The sequence below is a fragment of the Notolabrus celidotus genome, chromosome 17 (genome assembly GCF_009762535.1).
Source record: "Notolabrus celidotus isolate fNotCel1 chromosome 17, fNotCel1.pri, whole genome shotgun sequence".
In the NCBI taxonomy this organism is placed as follows: Eukaryota; Metazoa; Chordata; class Actinopteri; order Labriformes; family Labridae; genus Notolabrus; species Notolabrus celidotus.
The window spans coordinates 22,871,557-22,886,043 of record NC_048288.1 but is presented as its reverse complement, the minus strand read 5'-3'; the positions used below and the strand labels follow the sequence as shown (position 1 = coordinate 22,886,043).

Genomic DNA, 14,487 nt, shown 5'->3' with positions numbered 1-14,487 from the left:
TGGTATAAATAGCACACAGTCCTGCAAAGGGGAAGGACAGCTGTAGTAGTTGTTCTGAAGGTTTAAACTGAAAAGAAATAAATCAGGGATAGAGTGTTATGGGTTCTTCCAGTGCAAACATAATAATCTCAGCTCTGAGTCAAAGGTCTGATTTTTTTTATTGTGCCTGTAAAGCAAATCTAAATATCCAGTTTCCAATAAAGGCCTGTGGTGGGGTAGCACTTATTGCCATCTGGTCAGGGATAAAGTTAGGCTGTGTCACGGTCATGTGAGCTTGTCACGCTGCCATGCTGAACCCTTCTTCCCCTTTCATGTGTGTGCCATTCCCCTGACACCTCACCGTCTCTGTGATATCTTTTCCAGGCCCTCAACAGGGGCATAGCCACAGTCAAGGAGGATGCGGTTGAAATGCTGGCCAGCTACGGCCTGGCCTACTCCCTGATGAAGTTCTTCACCGGGCCCATGAGCGACTTCAAGAATGTGGGCTTGGTGTTTGTCAACAGCAAGAGGGACCGGAGGAAGGCGGTGCTCTGCATGGCGACGGCCGGGGCCATCGCGTTCGTGCTTCACATCTTGATAGGTGTGTGTTTTAAGGGTTTGTTTGTGCGCTTGATGACATGCTGTGCTTAAACCGCATCCTGTAAAAAACAATGTTGTTTTGGTTTTTGTGGCACACTAAACTGTCATTTTTTTTTTTTGCATCCTGTGACAGCTTTTTGTCCTGCTGCACAAAACGATAAAAATAAGCTTGGAATGATCACCTTACTCATGGTTGCCTCTGTTTCTTTCTTTCTTTTTTTTACAGCTTACACAGATTTAGGATACTACATCATTAATAAGCTCCACCATGTGGATGAATCTGTGGGGCAGAAGACAAGAAAGGCTTTCTTGTACCTGGCTGCATTCCCTGTGCTGGATGCCATGGTGAGTTTACAGTACATCAGGATTATTCTACATGAGAAGCTTTGCATGGAAGCATAGATTTCAACACACCTGACCCAGAAAAGACACCTTTCAAATCCTCTGACCATGCTAGTGAAAGTGCACTCTCTGCTTAGCGTAGGCTGTCATCCAGCTGCGGTTGAGGAAACAGCTCAAATAGAGCTTTTGTCTTTTGGTAACATCTCTGTTCATTGTTCTGTCTGAAGGCGTGGATCCATGCAGGCATACTTCTCAAGCACAAGTACAGCGTCATAGTGGGATCAGCCTCCATCTCTGATGTTGTGGCTCAGGTAATTCAGACCATTCCTCCGTGTTGTTGTAATGCAGAGCTTGGCTGAATTTGATTTGCAGGTTTTGATTATTTTGTTGTTTGTTCTTGCATTTCTCTCCCTGCAGATCGTGTTCGTGGCCATTCTGCTCCACAGTAACCTGGAATGTGTGGAGCCTCTACTCATCCCAATCCTTTCCTTGTATATGGGTGCCTTTGTCCGTTTCAGCATAGTCGGTCTGGGTTACTACTGCAACATTCACGACAGCATCCCAGACTCCAGTGGACTGGATGTGGGAGTGAGTGCTGCCTTTTTTTGATGTTCATCTTTTGAAGTTTATGTCAAATGAGCAATCGAACTTGGCCAAAGAGAATGAAGTTTGTTTTCTCAACCAGTTTAAATGTCTCCATCTCTGCAGGGAGATGCCACTATCAAGAAGATGCTGAGTTTCTGGTGGCCCCTGGCCCTCATCCTAGCCACACAGCGCATCAGCAGACCCATCGTCAACCTCTTTGTTTCTCGCGACCTCAAGGGGACCTCTGATGCTACTGAGGTGGGTGCATCAGCAATTAAAGTCACTAAAGAAGTCTCAGCTGTTCTGCAAGGAATTTCCTGTCATTTCTTACTTGTGTGTACAGAGGGCGAGGACTGTCCTACTGAAAGTAAGATTACGCAATGACTTTATCTTTAGATCACAAGTACGTTTTTTTCCAAGACCAGAAAGCTCATATTCTCATGTTGATACGTGTTGTTTTGTAAACAAAAGAAAATTTTTTTAGAGTCTATGACATGAAAATTAGTTTATCACTCAGAGTTAAGCAGTGGATTTCGGAGAACTTGTAAATGATTGTCTGGATCAGTTGATCACATCTAAATTAAGCCACTTATGTCATGACCGTCGGGCAGATTTATAACTGAACTGTGACTGAAGTGAACTCTGACACAGTTTCCTAACTGAAAACAGGGAAGAAGACATCATTTAGTTTCTGTTACTCTCAACAATGTGAAAACCTACTCTGTGTGTCTACAAACAGGCTGAGTAACTTTCACATGTTTGAAAAAACACTTGGCCTGGTTCTGTTTTTCTAAGTCTGGCTTGTTTTTGTTTTCAAAAGGAGAGATCACAGCTGACGCCTAAAAGACGATCTCAGCTCTTTAAGCACTGCAGCATTTGATTGTAGAATATCTGGATAGTATTTCGGAGTTATATTAGCAAGGTCATGCTTTGATTAAAACGTGGTAAGCCGTGATCTCACCAGTCTAGCTTCAATCAGTCTTATGGTTGTCAAGAAGTCATCCTTTGCTTACTCACATGATACTCCTGATAAACATAACAAGCAGCAAGAGGAAATTATCTTCAATTCCTCTTCATTACAGGTTGATTATCTTGTTATCTTAATATAATAGAGCTTGTGGTCTTCAGATATCTCCAGGCATTAAAAAATAATTGCTAACAGCTGTTTTCTGCTTCTGCACATGTGATTAAGAGGAATCAACTTCTGTTATTATATTTGTTTATAAGGTGGTTAAAAAGCCGCCATAAAGGACTTCATTACAGACTTTTCTTCTTCATGTGTTGTCGTTCAGAGGGACTTCACAGCTACGCATTTTCCCTCAAGTTACAGCGGATGATCTGTCCGACTCACAAACTCCTCTCTGGAGCGTTCTGGCTCACAGAGACCCTCACTACTAGAGACAATACAAAACCTGTTTACCAGAATGCACTGGACAACATTGACAACACTGGCTGCCAGCGGTTAGGGTGATTCACAGCGTTCATATGGAGTTCAGGGCGTGATCACAGCGAGTGAAAACATTCGCACATGTCCCTACTGTTCCTGCGTAAAGCTGCACACTGGCCGTTGTTGTTTGGGGGCACAATAAGAAGCTCCAGGCTGTTATCCAAACATAAACTTGTGAAAACACACACACACACTTGCTGGGAAGTGTGAGAGACGTGTAGCTTTCATGTCTGCTATTGTTAGACGCTGGTTGTTAATTTAGCTGTGTGTTCTCAGGGTGGTATTTTCAACATTAAATAGCCTGCGTGCTGGTGTTTTATTGCTGCTGTGTCTTTGTCATTCCAGGCCGTGGCCGTCCTCACAGCCACATATCCTGTGGGTCACATGCCGTATGGCTGGTTGACTGAGCTCAGAGCAGTGTACCCTGCTTTTGACAAGGTAATGACTTCCACCCACTTGCTTCAGTGTGGTAACAGTTTATTGAAGCTTATTTTGTTTTGGCCACTAATTTTCCCTCTCACCAACAGAACAATCCAAGCAACAAGCTGATCATTGGCACCTCTGTCAACAAGTCGCATATCAAAAAGTTTACATCCTGCTGCCTGGCTCTATCGCTCACGGTAAGATGACTGTGCATATTTTTCAATTCTACTTTTTTATTGGTTATTTCCTTTCCCTGGCACTCAGAAAATGTCATCCAAGGTGTACACACTGCACTCAATCCCCACATTTTTTAAGATCAGCAGTAAACGGTTTGAAATTGGCAACTTCTTTTAAATAGCCTATAAACTGGAATGCCCATGCTGAACTATGTCATCAAAGTCAGTTTAAAAACCCAAATTAAAGCTATCTTCTCCATGTCACTGAGCCCCTACACGATGCCACTCTCCTCTCCTCCTTCCAAACTGTTCTGCATTTTTCAAACTTATGCAACAAACCGAATCAGGCTCAGTTAGGGTGGTGAAGCAACCTTTAATTACAGCAGGAAAAAAAAAGGTGTGGTTGACAGTTGTTTTTGACATGTCGCTGGAAACAATCCAGAACGTCTGGTTGGTGCACAAACACTCATAAACTAACAAAAACTTCTTCATTGATTAAATGTGTAGGTGTGTTTCGAAGCAAAGCTGGCAAACATTTATTGGCTTCCAACTCCCAAATATGAGAAATCACAGGTTTCAACTTGGTCATGTTTTGTAGATGACTTTAACACTTCATCATTGGCTCTGGGAGACTGTGACACACATTTTTCAGTGCATCATTTTTTATGCTGGATCATGAAAACATTGCAGCCCTCATGAGGGTTTGTGCTATCAAAAAAAAAAAAAAGTGTTTACAGCCCATGTCATCAAAAGTATGCATGCACATTTTGGCAACGGAAGCACTTTGCTCCATTCATCCAGAGTTAGCAAGCTTTAAACACTGAATTAAAACTGTTAGCCGTCATCAACATGTCTGGATGTTGCAGGGTTGGTTGTCAAATTGGATGTCCCAGTCATGGACTCAAGTTCTACAGAATGCTAACAGGATCATGACCATTTCAGAGCAACTGGTGTTTAGGTTCAAAAAGTGACCCTTTAACTTGTGACTCTCAGCCGAATATGACAGTGGTTGTCTTGTTTAAAACAACTGTTGAAAATAAGACATGGTCCTTATATTTTATTTTATTTATTTTTCATTTAAAAGGACCATGCATATTAATTAACACTTCCCTTGCCAGATGTTAAAAAGGCTCCCTAAAAAGATCAAGATCAAACAAAGATTAAATAGGGTAAATTAAGATCAAAATAAGAGGGTAGAGGAGAAACCAAAACACAAACAAACAAACAAAAGGAGAAGAAAAGAAAAGTACAAATAGCACTATACGATTAAAAATGACTAAAAGCTACATAAGGACATGATATGACAGGCTTTGAGAAATGGACATAAAATACATGGAGCAAGACAATCAGGAAGCAGCAATATAAAAGTTTCCTATTTTTTTTTTATTATAATGTCAAAATATACTCATCAGATATGTCTCAAACATGCGGCAACCTCCGGTCTCAAAATATGAAGCCCATGCGGAAGTGTTATAAACTGCAATTCATCTTGTGTCCGCTTGAGGCTGGCTGCAGACACACCGAAAACCACATAGACACCAATTCAAAAAAGACAATATTTACAGCAGAAATAAACATGTTTACAGCCTGGATCAAAAAATGTCTTGGGTCTACAAAGCTAATTTCTGCAATATCGGCACACACTGTACGGGGGTTGTATTTTTTTTATAACGCAACAGTTCAGAAGATATTAAGATTACGAGTTTTGCCCATTTAAGGACATGACTGACTTTACTCCCAGACGGGAACACATAGCTGTTGGCTAAGAGGCTCAAACCCGGCCTCATTACCTCACACTAAGTTTGGTTGAGTTCAGCATTTCCAATACGGCTGCCGCTGAAGATTGGCTTCAAAACAGCACTCAGGAACAGATGGGTGACGTCACGGATACTACGTCCTTTATTTATACAGTCTATGGTCTTTAATGAAATAACTAGATGCATTTGCGAGAGGCGCATTCTGCTGAAAGTCGCCAGTTAACAGGGTAACATTTTTCATCAAAACACCTTTGTCCAACCTAAGCTCAATCAGTTTTTTCAAATAAATTTGATTAATTGCCAAAATTCTGAACCTGATTGCTGCAGTGTGTAGGTATTGAAAATGCTGCCTTCAAGGTCTGGTTATGACAAAGATACAGGAGCAAGACAACAAGGACTTAATATAGAGAGGTAAGTAAGGGGTCTAAGTTTGGATTAAGGTTAACAGAAGCAGAATTCATGTTCACTTTACAGCTATGTCAACCAACAAATGAGTATGCTAGCTAGGTAGCCAAAACAAAAAAAAGATCTGTACCCTGATATGCACTGGTACGCAACCCAAGTCTCATACATAGTGGTCACAAAGCTCAGAATCCATGTTTTGATATATTACAGTCTGCACATAACCATAGGTACTGTAGTCCCGTTGCTAAAATGCGCACGTACCCCTGCATAAATCATCATTGTTTTCAAAGCAATGAATGGGTCTACAGCCTGTTCATTTCAGGCACTGCTGTCATTAAGTCACAGTGTCTTTCAAACACTTGGGCCTTACTCTATGGTTAATACAACCAGTATTATGTTCCAGTATCAATTTTCATAACAGGCACTCCTAAAGCAGCAGAGTATCAGTTTACAGTCTTGGGTGTCTTTGTTGAGGTTTGACCTCTCCTTCTACTACTGGGTGATAGTTGTCACTTTAAAAAACTAACATATTGTCTGTTTTCTCACAGATGATTCTGTCCAACAAAAATACACACAACAACACTAAAACACACAAAGTCAGTGTTTACCTTTTTTTAAATCCTGTTGTACCACTGATTGAAAGATACTGTATGTGGGTCAGAGTTCAGCTTTAACACTGACACAACCAGCCCAGTGCTATGCAGAAACATGTTTAACATAGTTTTTGCATAGCTTGCCAAAGGCAATGCTGTCAGATGTTTCTCACTAAATCACCAAACCTGGCTCTTCTGTCAGAGACAACGGTAGGAGTTAAAGAGCTACAAAACATAGTGTAGTCCACATGTTCAAGTTGATTCACAACTGAGTTGCAAACGTACTGGATGTACTTTTCCTTCGCCATCCTGTTGTGGTTTCAGGTTGCAGCGAGAGGGAGACACATTAGGGTGGAATTTGTGAAGAGGCTAGGGGGCTTTTGTGTCCCCCCCAACAATCCCACCCGCGCTTTAAGAGCTTAATAAAACAGGCATTCACATAAAACATATCAGTTAACACATTCCTAAAGCCCCATGCAGGTGTACTTTTCTGCTAAGTAATGAGTGCTGCAGTCACACTATGTACACTGCTGCAGAGCATTTTTTGTTTTTCAGCAGAATATTTGAATAATTGTGAAGAACAGGAAGATCCAGTCTCTATTATCAGCTTTTCCTTTTACTCAAGGCCAATCCGACAATGCAAAATTGATTTCTGTCATGCAAAAGGGGGCGTTTGCACATGTTAGTCAGACAGCCTGAATAAGAAAAACAGGAAGTTTGTGGCAATGGTTGGTTCTTCTGGGAGGAGGAGGAGGAGGAGGAGGAGGAGACTGGCACACCAGATGTGGATCCCAGAGCTGTAAACATGCATGTGTGGGTGTGTGCTCAGCTCAGCACAACAGGCAGATAGGTACAGACTGTAGAGGTGTTGAAAACACAAGCTGACAGACCTCATGCCAGGACTTGTTCTGATAAGGAAAAGGAAACACAACTGACGAAAAAAACGCAGAGAAAATCGGAGAATGTTTTTGTGAAAGAGACTCAGCAATGTTCTGTGAGAGAGAAAAATGTCACCTTATGAAAACAGACTGGATGTCAAAGCAGTGAGTGTGCATGTGTCACCTTGTTTAGAGAAACCACAGCTGAGTCAGGAGAGACAGTGGTACAGCTCCAGCCACATACATTAGTTATTATGGGCCTCCATCCTGCTTGACTAATCCTGCATGGTGAGGTGATACAAAATTAAATCATCACTTACAGGTAATCTGTTCCTGTACTCTGGTTCAGGGGGTTAAAAACCACAAAACCACATCAAAGGCTTTTCTGCCAATCTCAATTTCCTTCAACATATGTGAGTCTTTAAGAAGAGCAAGATTGTAAAATGTTTATGGAATCGCTCAGGGCCATTAAGTTTGTTTTGTACTCCTGAGTTAGAAGAACTTCTGGTGTGTGTTCCCTCTTCTCACCTTCACTTGTTTTTCTAAAAACTATGACTCATAGTTAGCGGCGTAAAATACTTTTAAAAAAAAATCATCTGGATGATAAATTTGTCTCAACAAATAAGCCTCAGAGGATGGGTGCTTGAATCGTTATATAATCAGTGGCGGCTGGCTGAATACTGAAATATGCTGCCACATTTGGAACACTTGCAGAGATTTGACGGTGCATGTTGTAGGAAGGTCACGAGAATAGTCTGGAGAACAGATGTCCAGTGCATGCTCAAAGAGTTGTTACTCAGATCTGATGTTTTTGATTATACGTAGGAGAAAGCAGATTGACAGAGTGAGCATTGTACACTCAGTTAAAGTTGGTCAGTAATCCATCAAGATGCCCAAGTTTCTTGTAGACCTTCTATGAGAGTCAAAGTCGACAGGTCTAGATACTAATGTTTGCTGCACTGACAACACTGATTTGGATCTCCAGGAGTTCAATCTCACAGCTATTGAGCTTAAAGTCGTGTTCAATCGTCCTTTTGATGAACTGAGTTGTCGGGTGGCAAGAATAGAGCAGGATATCATCAGCGTAGCAGTGGTTAGAAAAACATCAGAGTGGATGATCAGACCATGGGAAGAGGTAACCTTTTGGGGTAAAATTGGGACCAAGTCTTGATCCTTGTGATACCCTTTTGGGAGAGAAGTTGGGAGTGAATTATTTTTCTTGCCATGTCACTCGAATGGTTCCTGTGAAAACCCTAAGCCCTGGGATGTAGACTTAAATGGGTAGTGCGGGCAGATGTCTAACTCAGATAGGGTTGCTCACAGCGGAAAAGATTGCTGGCTGTAGTCTAGACAAGAGATGATGAGTGCCTGTGCCAGGAGGGAAGTGTCTATTCAGATCAGACCTGATCTTTTTGATATATAGTGGAAAGCAAAATGACAGAGTGGCCAATGTGTGCTTGTGTAAGTTAACTGGTAATCAATCAAAGATGCCCTGAGTTCTTAGACTTTACAGTAGAAACAAAGTCCTGGTTACTAAAATTGTGCTGAACTGACAACAAAGACTTGAATCTCCAGGAGTCGAGTCTTACTGGATTGTGTTCTTGGTTGCTTTCTATTATCCGTTCTGAGATGAAGTTGAGTCAGAATGAGATATGCATGGGCATAGAAGGGTTGTCTGGCGGAAAGAAAAGATAAAGCAGGGTATCATCACTATAGCGGTGGTTAAAGAAACCATCCAAATAAATAAGCAGAGAGGAAAAAGTTGAGGAAAAACAGAGGACCAAGCAACGATCCTTGTGGTACTCCACTTGAAATTCAGTCCGGCATTAACTGTTTTCCTTGCTTTCCAACTTTGACTGATTCCTGTGAGCATTGAGCACTATGATGTAGGACTAGAGGCAGTGTAGGGCAGTAGAGTTACCTTGCTCAGTAGGGGTTGTTCATAATTTAAAAACTCTGATCAGGGCTAGCAAGATGAAACCAATGAGATGAGTTTAGTAACAAGAAAGTGGACAAAACTCAAGTCGGGTAAAGATGAGGTAAACGGAAATTGCTGAATATGATGCAAGGTATTTAAAGCCATACTTTTTTTTAATAGAGGGGGTCATAAGGCTGCATTTCCATTTGCAAGGAGTCAGATAGCCCGTCTCATCTCCTTGTCTAGAAAAGGCCTTAGATAAGTGTTTCGTTCGGTGGATTTTATAGGAATACATGTAAAGAGAAGATAGGAAAGACTCTCCATGGGCATCAAGATGGGGATTAGTTCGGTAGGAAGGCTGATATGTGAACTTCTCCACGCAGACTCATGCATCTTGGACTTGGATGAGGTCTTAACAGACGTTGGGCTGGACACTACAGCATTCCCATTCATAAAATTACTCAGTGCGAAGTGGGAGAGGACTCAGCTGATACAGTTTATTTTCTGCACACAGCTCAGACAGCACCAGATTGAGCCTGACTAAGGTAGCAAGCAGTGTGTGAGTGAGTCAGAGCAGAAGCAGAAAAACACCTTTTATGGATTCCCCCCCCCCCCCTCCCCCTCCCGTGGCTTGATCTAAGTTTGGAGTGCAGAGAAACTGTCTTTATACAATTTTAAACAAATGAATGTATAATTCATGCTCAGATCAGAAAGGCTTCCACTGTTCAACTCTCCCTGAATTGTCTCCAGTACAGTCCTAGCTTTGAGATGCTTTGGTGGTGCCGGTGCACGTGCCTGGGCAGCACTTGTTTCTGGAAACAATAGCATTGTCCGTCATGTGTTTCATGTGAGCTTCAAAGGCTCACGTTCAATGTGAAACCCCTTGAGTTAATGAAGTGATGAAATGTAATGAGGCAACCCGGCGACTCTTTTGTGGAGCAGCGGACGCGAAAATTAATGATCTTTTGTTCATTCTGTGTCCAGCTTTGCTTTGTGGTGTTTTGGACGCCTCACGTATCAGAGAAGATCCTGGTTGATATCATCGGGGTGGAGTATGCGTTCGCCGAGCTGTGTGTGGTCCCGCTCCGAATTTTCTCCTTTTTTCCTCTGCCAGGTAAGACACTCCATTCATGTTCTTTTATTATCACAGCATCAGTGTCCAGCTGGATTTCCTTCCTGCTGAGGCTTTAGTCGAGGCTTGCTGCAACAGTGGGGTGATGTCTCCACTTTATGTGTGTGTATGTGTGTGTGTGTGTGCCTGCAGTGACTGTTCGGGCTCATTTGACTGGATGGCTCATGACCCTGAAAAAGACCTTTGTGCTGGCCCCCAGCTCGGTTCTCCGCATCATTGTCCTCATCACCAGTCTAGTTGTGTTGCCTTATATGGGGTAAGTCAACACTTCAGAGAACAGCATCAAGGTCACAAAGGTCAGCCCTGTGACTCAGGCTTTTTGTGTCATTACATAAAGTATTATGTGTTGTTCTGGTAAAATGTGTTTCTATTTTAATTCCTAAAAAGATCAAAGAGAATTCCCCTCACTGCTCCTGTAAAAACAACAAGATGAAAGGCTGCAGCGACTGAATATTTCACCCAATCCTTTGATATTTCAGGGTTCATGGGGCCACTCTTGGGGTTGGGTCCCTGCTGGCCGGCTTCATAGGGGAGTCGACAATGGTTGCCATAGCAGCCTGCTATGTTTATCGACAACAGGTAAGAACACCTGCGTTGAGGTCATTGCTAACATGACGGTACACACCTTCTGTGATTTTTTTTTTTTTTTCAAACCACAGCTGCAGCATTTGAACCAGGTGTGTCCTTTATTATGATCGTCCTGTTTGGTTGATAAAGCACTCAACTGTAGAAAATCAATTATGAACACTTGAAAGAGAAAAAGCTTTAATGTGAGACGTATATATTCACACACAGCTAGTGTTTTTGGTTTCTTTTTGAAGGGAAAGTGATGACATCATTGGTGCTGATCGTAGAGTTCTCACAATTTTATGTCTACTTTATAGTTTGTGGTTTATGGTTATATTAACAGGAGTCTGTCTCCTCTCATCTCCACTCAGTGCAGCAGTTTAGCATTGGCACACTTTCTCACAGTGTATCCTCAAATTCAGACTTTAATTGACTCAGTAATTATGAAATGTTCTGCCAAACTGTCAGAAAACAAAGTCTACTGTAAAGTCAGACTAACAGTAATAAATCTGAGTATCCAACATTTTGTTGTTTTGATGTTAATAATTTTACATAGCAAAAAAAACAATACATGACCTCATCACTCTGCATCCTGCAAAAAGCTGTCTTGAACTAGCTAGAAGAAAGCGGCAACCTCCGGTCTAAAAATATGAGTCCAATGCTGAAGTGCTAAAAACTGCAGTTCATCGAGGATCCGCTTGAGGCTGGCTCCGGAAGTACCAGAAACCACATACACACCAATTCAAAAAAGACGATCTTTACAGCAGAAATAAACATGTTTACAGCCTGGTACACAAGATGGGTGTAGTCTGGATAGCTCATTTCTCGATCGGCACACACTGTACGGGGGTGAATTTTTTTTCTAACGCTGCAATTTCAAAGATATTGAGATTACGAGTCTTCCAATGAGAGGCACAGCCGACTTGATTGACAGGTGGGAACACTGTAGCTGTTGGCTAGGAGGCTCAAAGCCCGCCTCTTTACGTCACAATCGCTCGACAGCAGCAATATGGCTCCCGCCGACGATTGGCCTTAAAACCACGCTTCAGAAACAGATGGGTGACGACACGCATACTACGTCCATATTTTATACAGTCTATGTCTCATCCCCCCCAGGTTAGCACTGGCACACTTTCTCACAGTGTATCATCAAATTCAGACTTTAATTCATTTATCCATCCATCCATTATCTTGACCGCTTATCCCGTTAGGGTTCACAGGGGGCTGGAGCGTATCCTGGCTGGCTTCGGGCAGACTTTAATTCATTCATTCAAAAAATGTAAACTCTGGAATGTTCCGCCAAACTGTCAGAAAACAAAGTCTACCGTAAACTCTGACTAACAATAATAGATTAGAGGGGCACAGGTGGCATAGTGGTCCAAGCGCTTCAGTCCTCGTCGCAGGGGTCGCCGGTTCGATTCCCGGCCAGTCGACCATTTCCTGCATGTCTTGCCCCACTCTCTACTCACCACATTTCCTGTCTCTCTTCAGCTGTCTTATACAATAAAGGCAAAAAGGCCAACAAATATAATTTAAAAATAAAAAATTAGATTACAGTATTTAACATTTTGTCGTTTTGATGTTAAATATTTTACGTAGCAAAAAAAACCCAATACATGACCTCATCACTGCATCCTGCAAAAAGCTTGAACTAGCTAGAAGATCTGTATTCAATTCGGTTGTTTCAATAACAAAAGCACGCTTTGACGAGAGCTACATCTTTACGACAGTAGGTAGAGGTGCTCATGGGAAATGCAGTCTTCAGCCCGGAAAAAACACTTAATGACTTCATCCAAAGGGATCATGAAAAAAACATCATGAAACCTCCTCACAGTGCCTTTAATAAAGACAAGAACAAATACACACACACACCCTCTTTTAATGTAATACTAATGCTTCAGATCCAGAGGTTGAGGTTTCAGTGTGCCAGACCTGCTTTCTTTTCCAAACAGGGTCATTTTTAGTTTGCTCGGCACCCTGAAGCTGAATTGACTTTATTCTGGCAGATAAGCCCGTGTTAGACCAAAAACAGAAAAGTTGTGTGCAGATTACTTTGTTCCAGATTAAACAAACTATAAATAAGGTGTTAATTAATGAGCTTTAGAGGTGCCGGAAGGCTGATTTTGTTCTCATTTGGCAGAGCACAGCGAGCTGCTTACGCGTCCTCCTACCTTTGTGCCAAGATGATTGGCTGCTGGTTGTGGGTGCATATTTAGTAAACATTTCTAATCAGTCTTCTCGTCTAACTTGCTGCAAGACTCTAAAAAAAAGTTGGAACGGTTATTATTCTTGTCCAAAGTGATTGAGTCAGTCTTATAATCTTGAGTTGCTCATGTTTATATTATATGATACACATTGCACCCCAATTAAAGGGAGTTGTGTGACTCAACTCCATTCAGTGTTTGACAAGACCTATCGTTCCATCCTCCCATTTCTTAACCTTCCACTTTTCAGTGAGAGCCAAATGAGGAGTGACATCCCTCGAAATCTGCCCGTGAATGTTTTCTATTAACTTCCCATTTTGAGATTTGCTGTAATCAGAGCCAAATCCTCCAGATTTTCCAATCTGCTATAAGTGAGTGCTAATCACCAGAAACATAATCTGATGAGGTTAACAGGTTCACAAAGCTCCTAAGTACTTCTGCTAAATACTCACATTCATGTATTTTTGGATTTTACCATTTGTGGAGTGTTGGAAACATAACAGTGGTCTAAGCTGCAGTTAAGAACGGTGCTTGGTTTTTTTTTTTTCTCTGCGACTCTTAAAGATTTTAACTTCTTGTGTCTCTGCAGAAGAACAGTGAGATGTCAAACGAGCTGGTGGTGGAGGGCGAGGACGCAGCCCCGATGAGCGAGGTGTGCTCCAGGACTCAGATGGACGCCATCGAGGAGCTTCAGGAGGAAGAGGAGCAGGAGTGAGCTCTGACAAGAGGGAGGGAGGGTTCAAACCAACCTCCATGTGGAACTTTAGCTGAAGAGGAGAGCGTCGATTGTTGCAGTGCAAAGAGGAGAGAGGACCTGAGGATGGTTTTGGTTTCTCCTGACGGACTAAACTTTTGGATAAGAGTGAAGAGGTCCTCTTCTGGACCTGCACGTCATTCAAACGCACACTGTAAAGAAAGCCATGCACCTCCAAGTGTTCATTCATCAGTGTAAATAACTCTGTCTTCCGACCTTCAACACATCAGCGGCTGTATTAACCTCTGTCGTGTGTCTACTGGTAAACAAGGGAAAAAAACGACACAGGAGAACTTTTCCTCCTCCGCAGCATCAAGAACGAAACATCTGTCGAGTGGTAGTGGAGTTGCCAAAATACAGAGTTTTATCATTTTATGTTATTTTATCGAGATTAAGCAGCAAGGCCTTGCTTGAATTCAAATATAGACATGTTGTGGGACTTGTTGGGTTGTGCAATCGTATTTTACATACAATGGTGTACAGATTATTGTTGTTTTATATAGGTAATGCAATGTGTATATTTAATGCCCAGAGGGGTCGGGAATCCCTCGATATATCATCGCGTGTTACAGAAAACTGGTCTGATCGTTCACTTTCCATGCAGTCTGGAAGTCCATCTACTTCTGTTTTGCCAAGCATTTTCCTGGTAGTATTCAGACTGTCCTACGTACTGTATATAATGTATAGGCATTCTTATTTGGCAAATAAATTGCTTTATTATTATTAA

The 14,487-nt window shown here is 42.0% G+C and overlaps 1 protein-coding gene across 3 annotated transcripts in view; it reads left to right on the top strand.

The window, feature by feature from the left end:
* Positions 1-14,487, top strand: part of ankha (ANKH inorganic pyrophosphate transport regulator a) — a 27,156-nt gene extending 12,669 nt beyond the window's left edge. For all 3 annotated transcript variants that reach the window (XM_034705969.1, XM_034705970.1, XM_034705968.1), the window contains exons 2-12: positions 364-580; positions 806-924; positions 1,149-1,232; positions 1,339-1,509; positions 1,630-1,764; positions 3,299-3,391; positions 3,481-3,573; positions 10,088-10,217; positions 10,368-10,491; positions 10,715-10,814; positions 13,596-14,487. In XM_034705969.1, the coding sequence (XP_034561860.1) occupies positions 409-580; positions 806-924; positions 1,149-1,232; positions 1,339-1,509; positions 1,630-1,764; positions 3,299-3,391; positions 3,481-3,573; positions 10,088-10,217; positions 10,368-10,491; positions 10,715-10,814; positions 13,596-13,721 (1,347 nt within the window). In that variant the 5' untranslated portion in view covers positions 364-408 and the 3' untranslated portion in view covers positions 13,722-14,487. The remainder of the gene's footprint in view (positions 1-363; positions 581-805; positions 925-1,148; positions 1,233-1,338; positions 1,510-1,629; positions 1,765-3,298; positions 3,392-3,480; positions 3,574-10,087; positions 10,218-10,367; positions 10,492-10,714; positions 10,815-13,595) is intronic.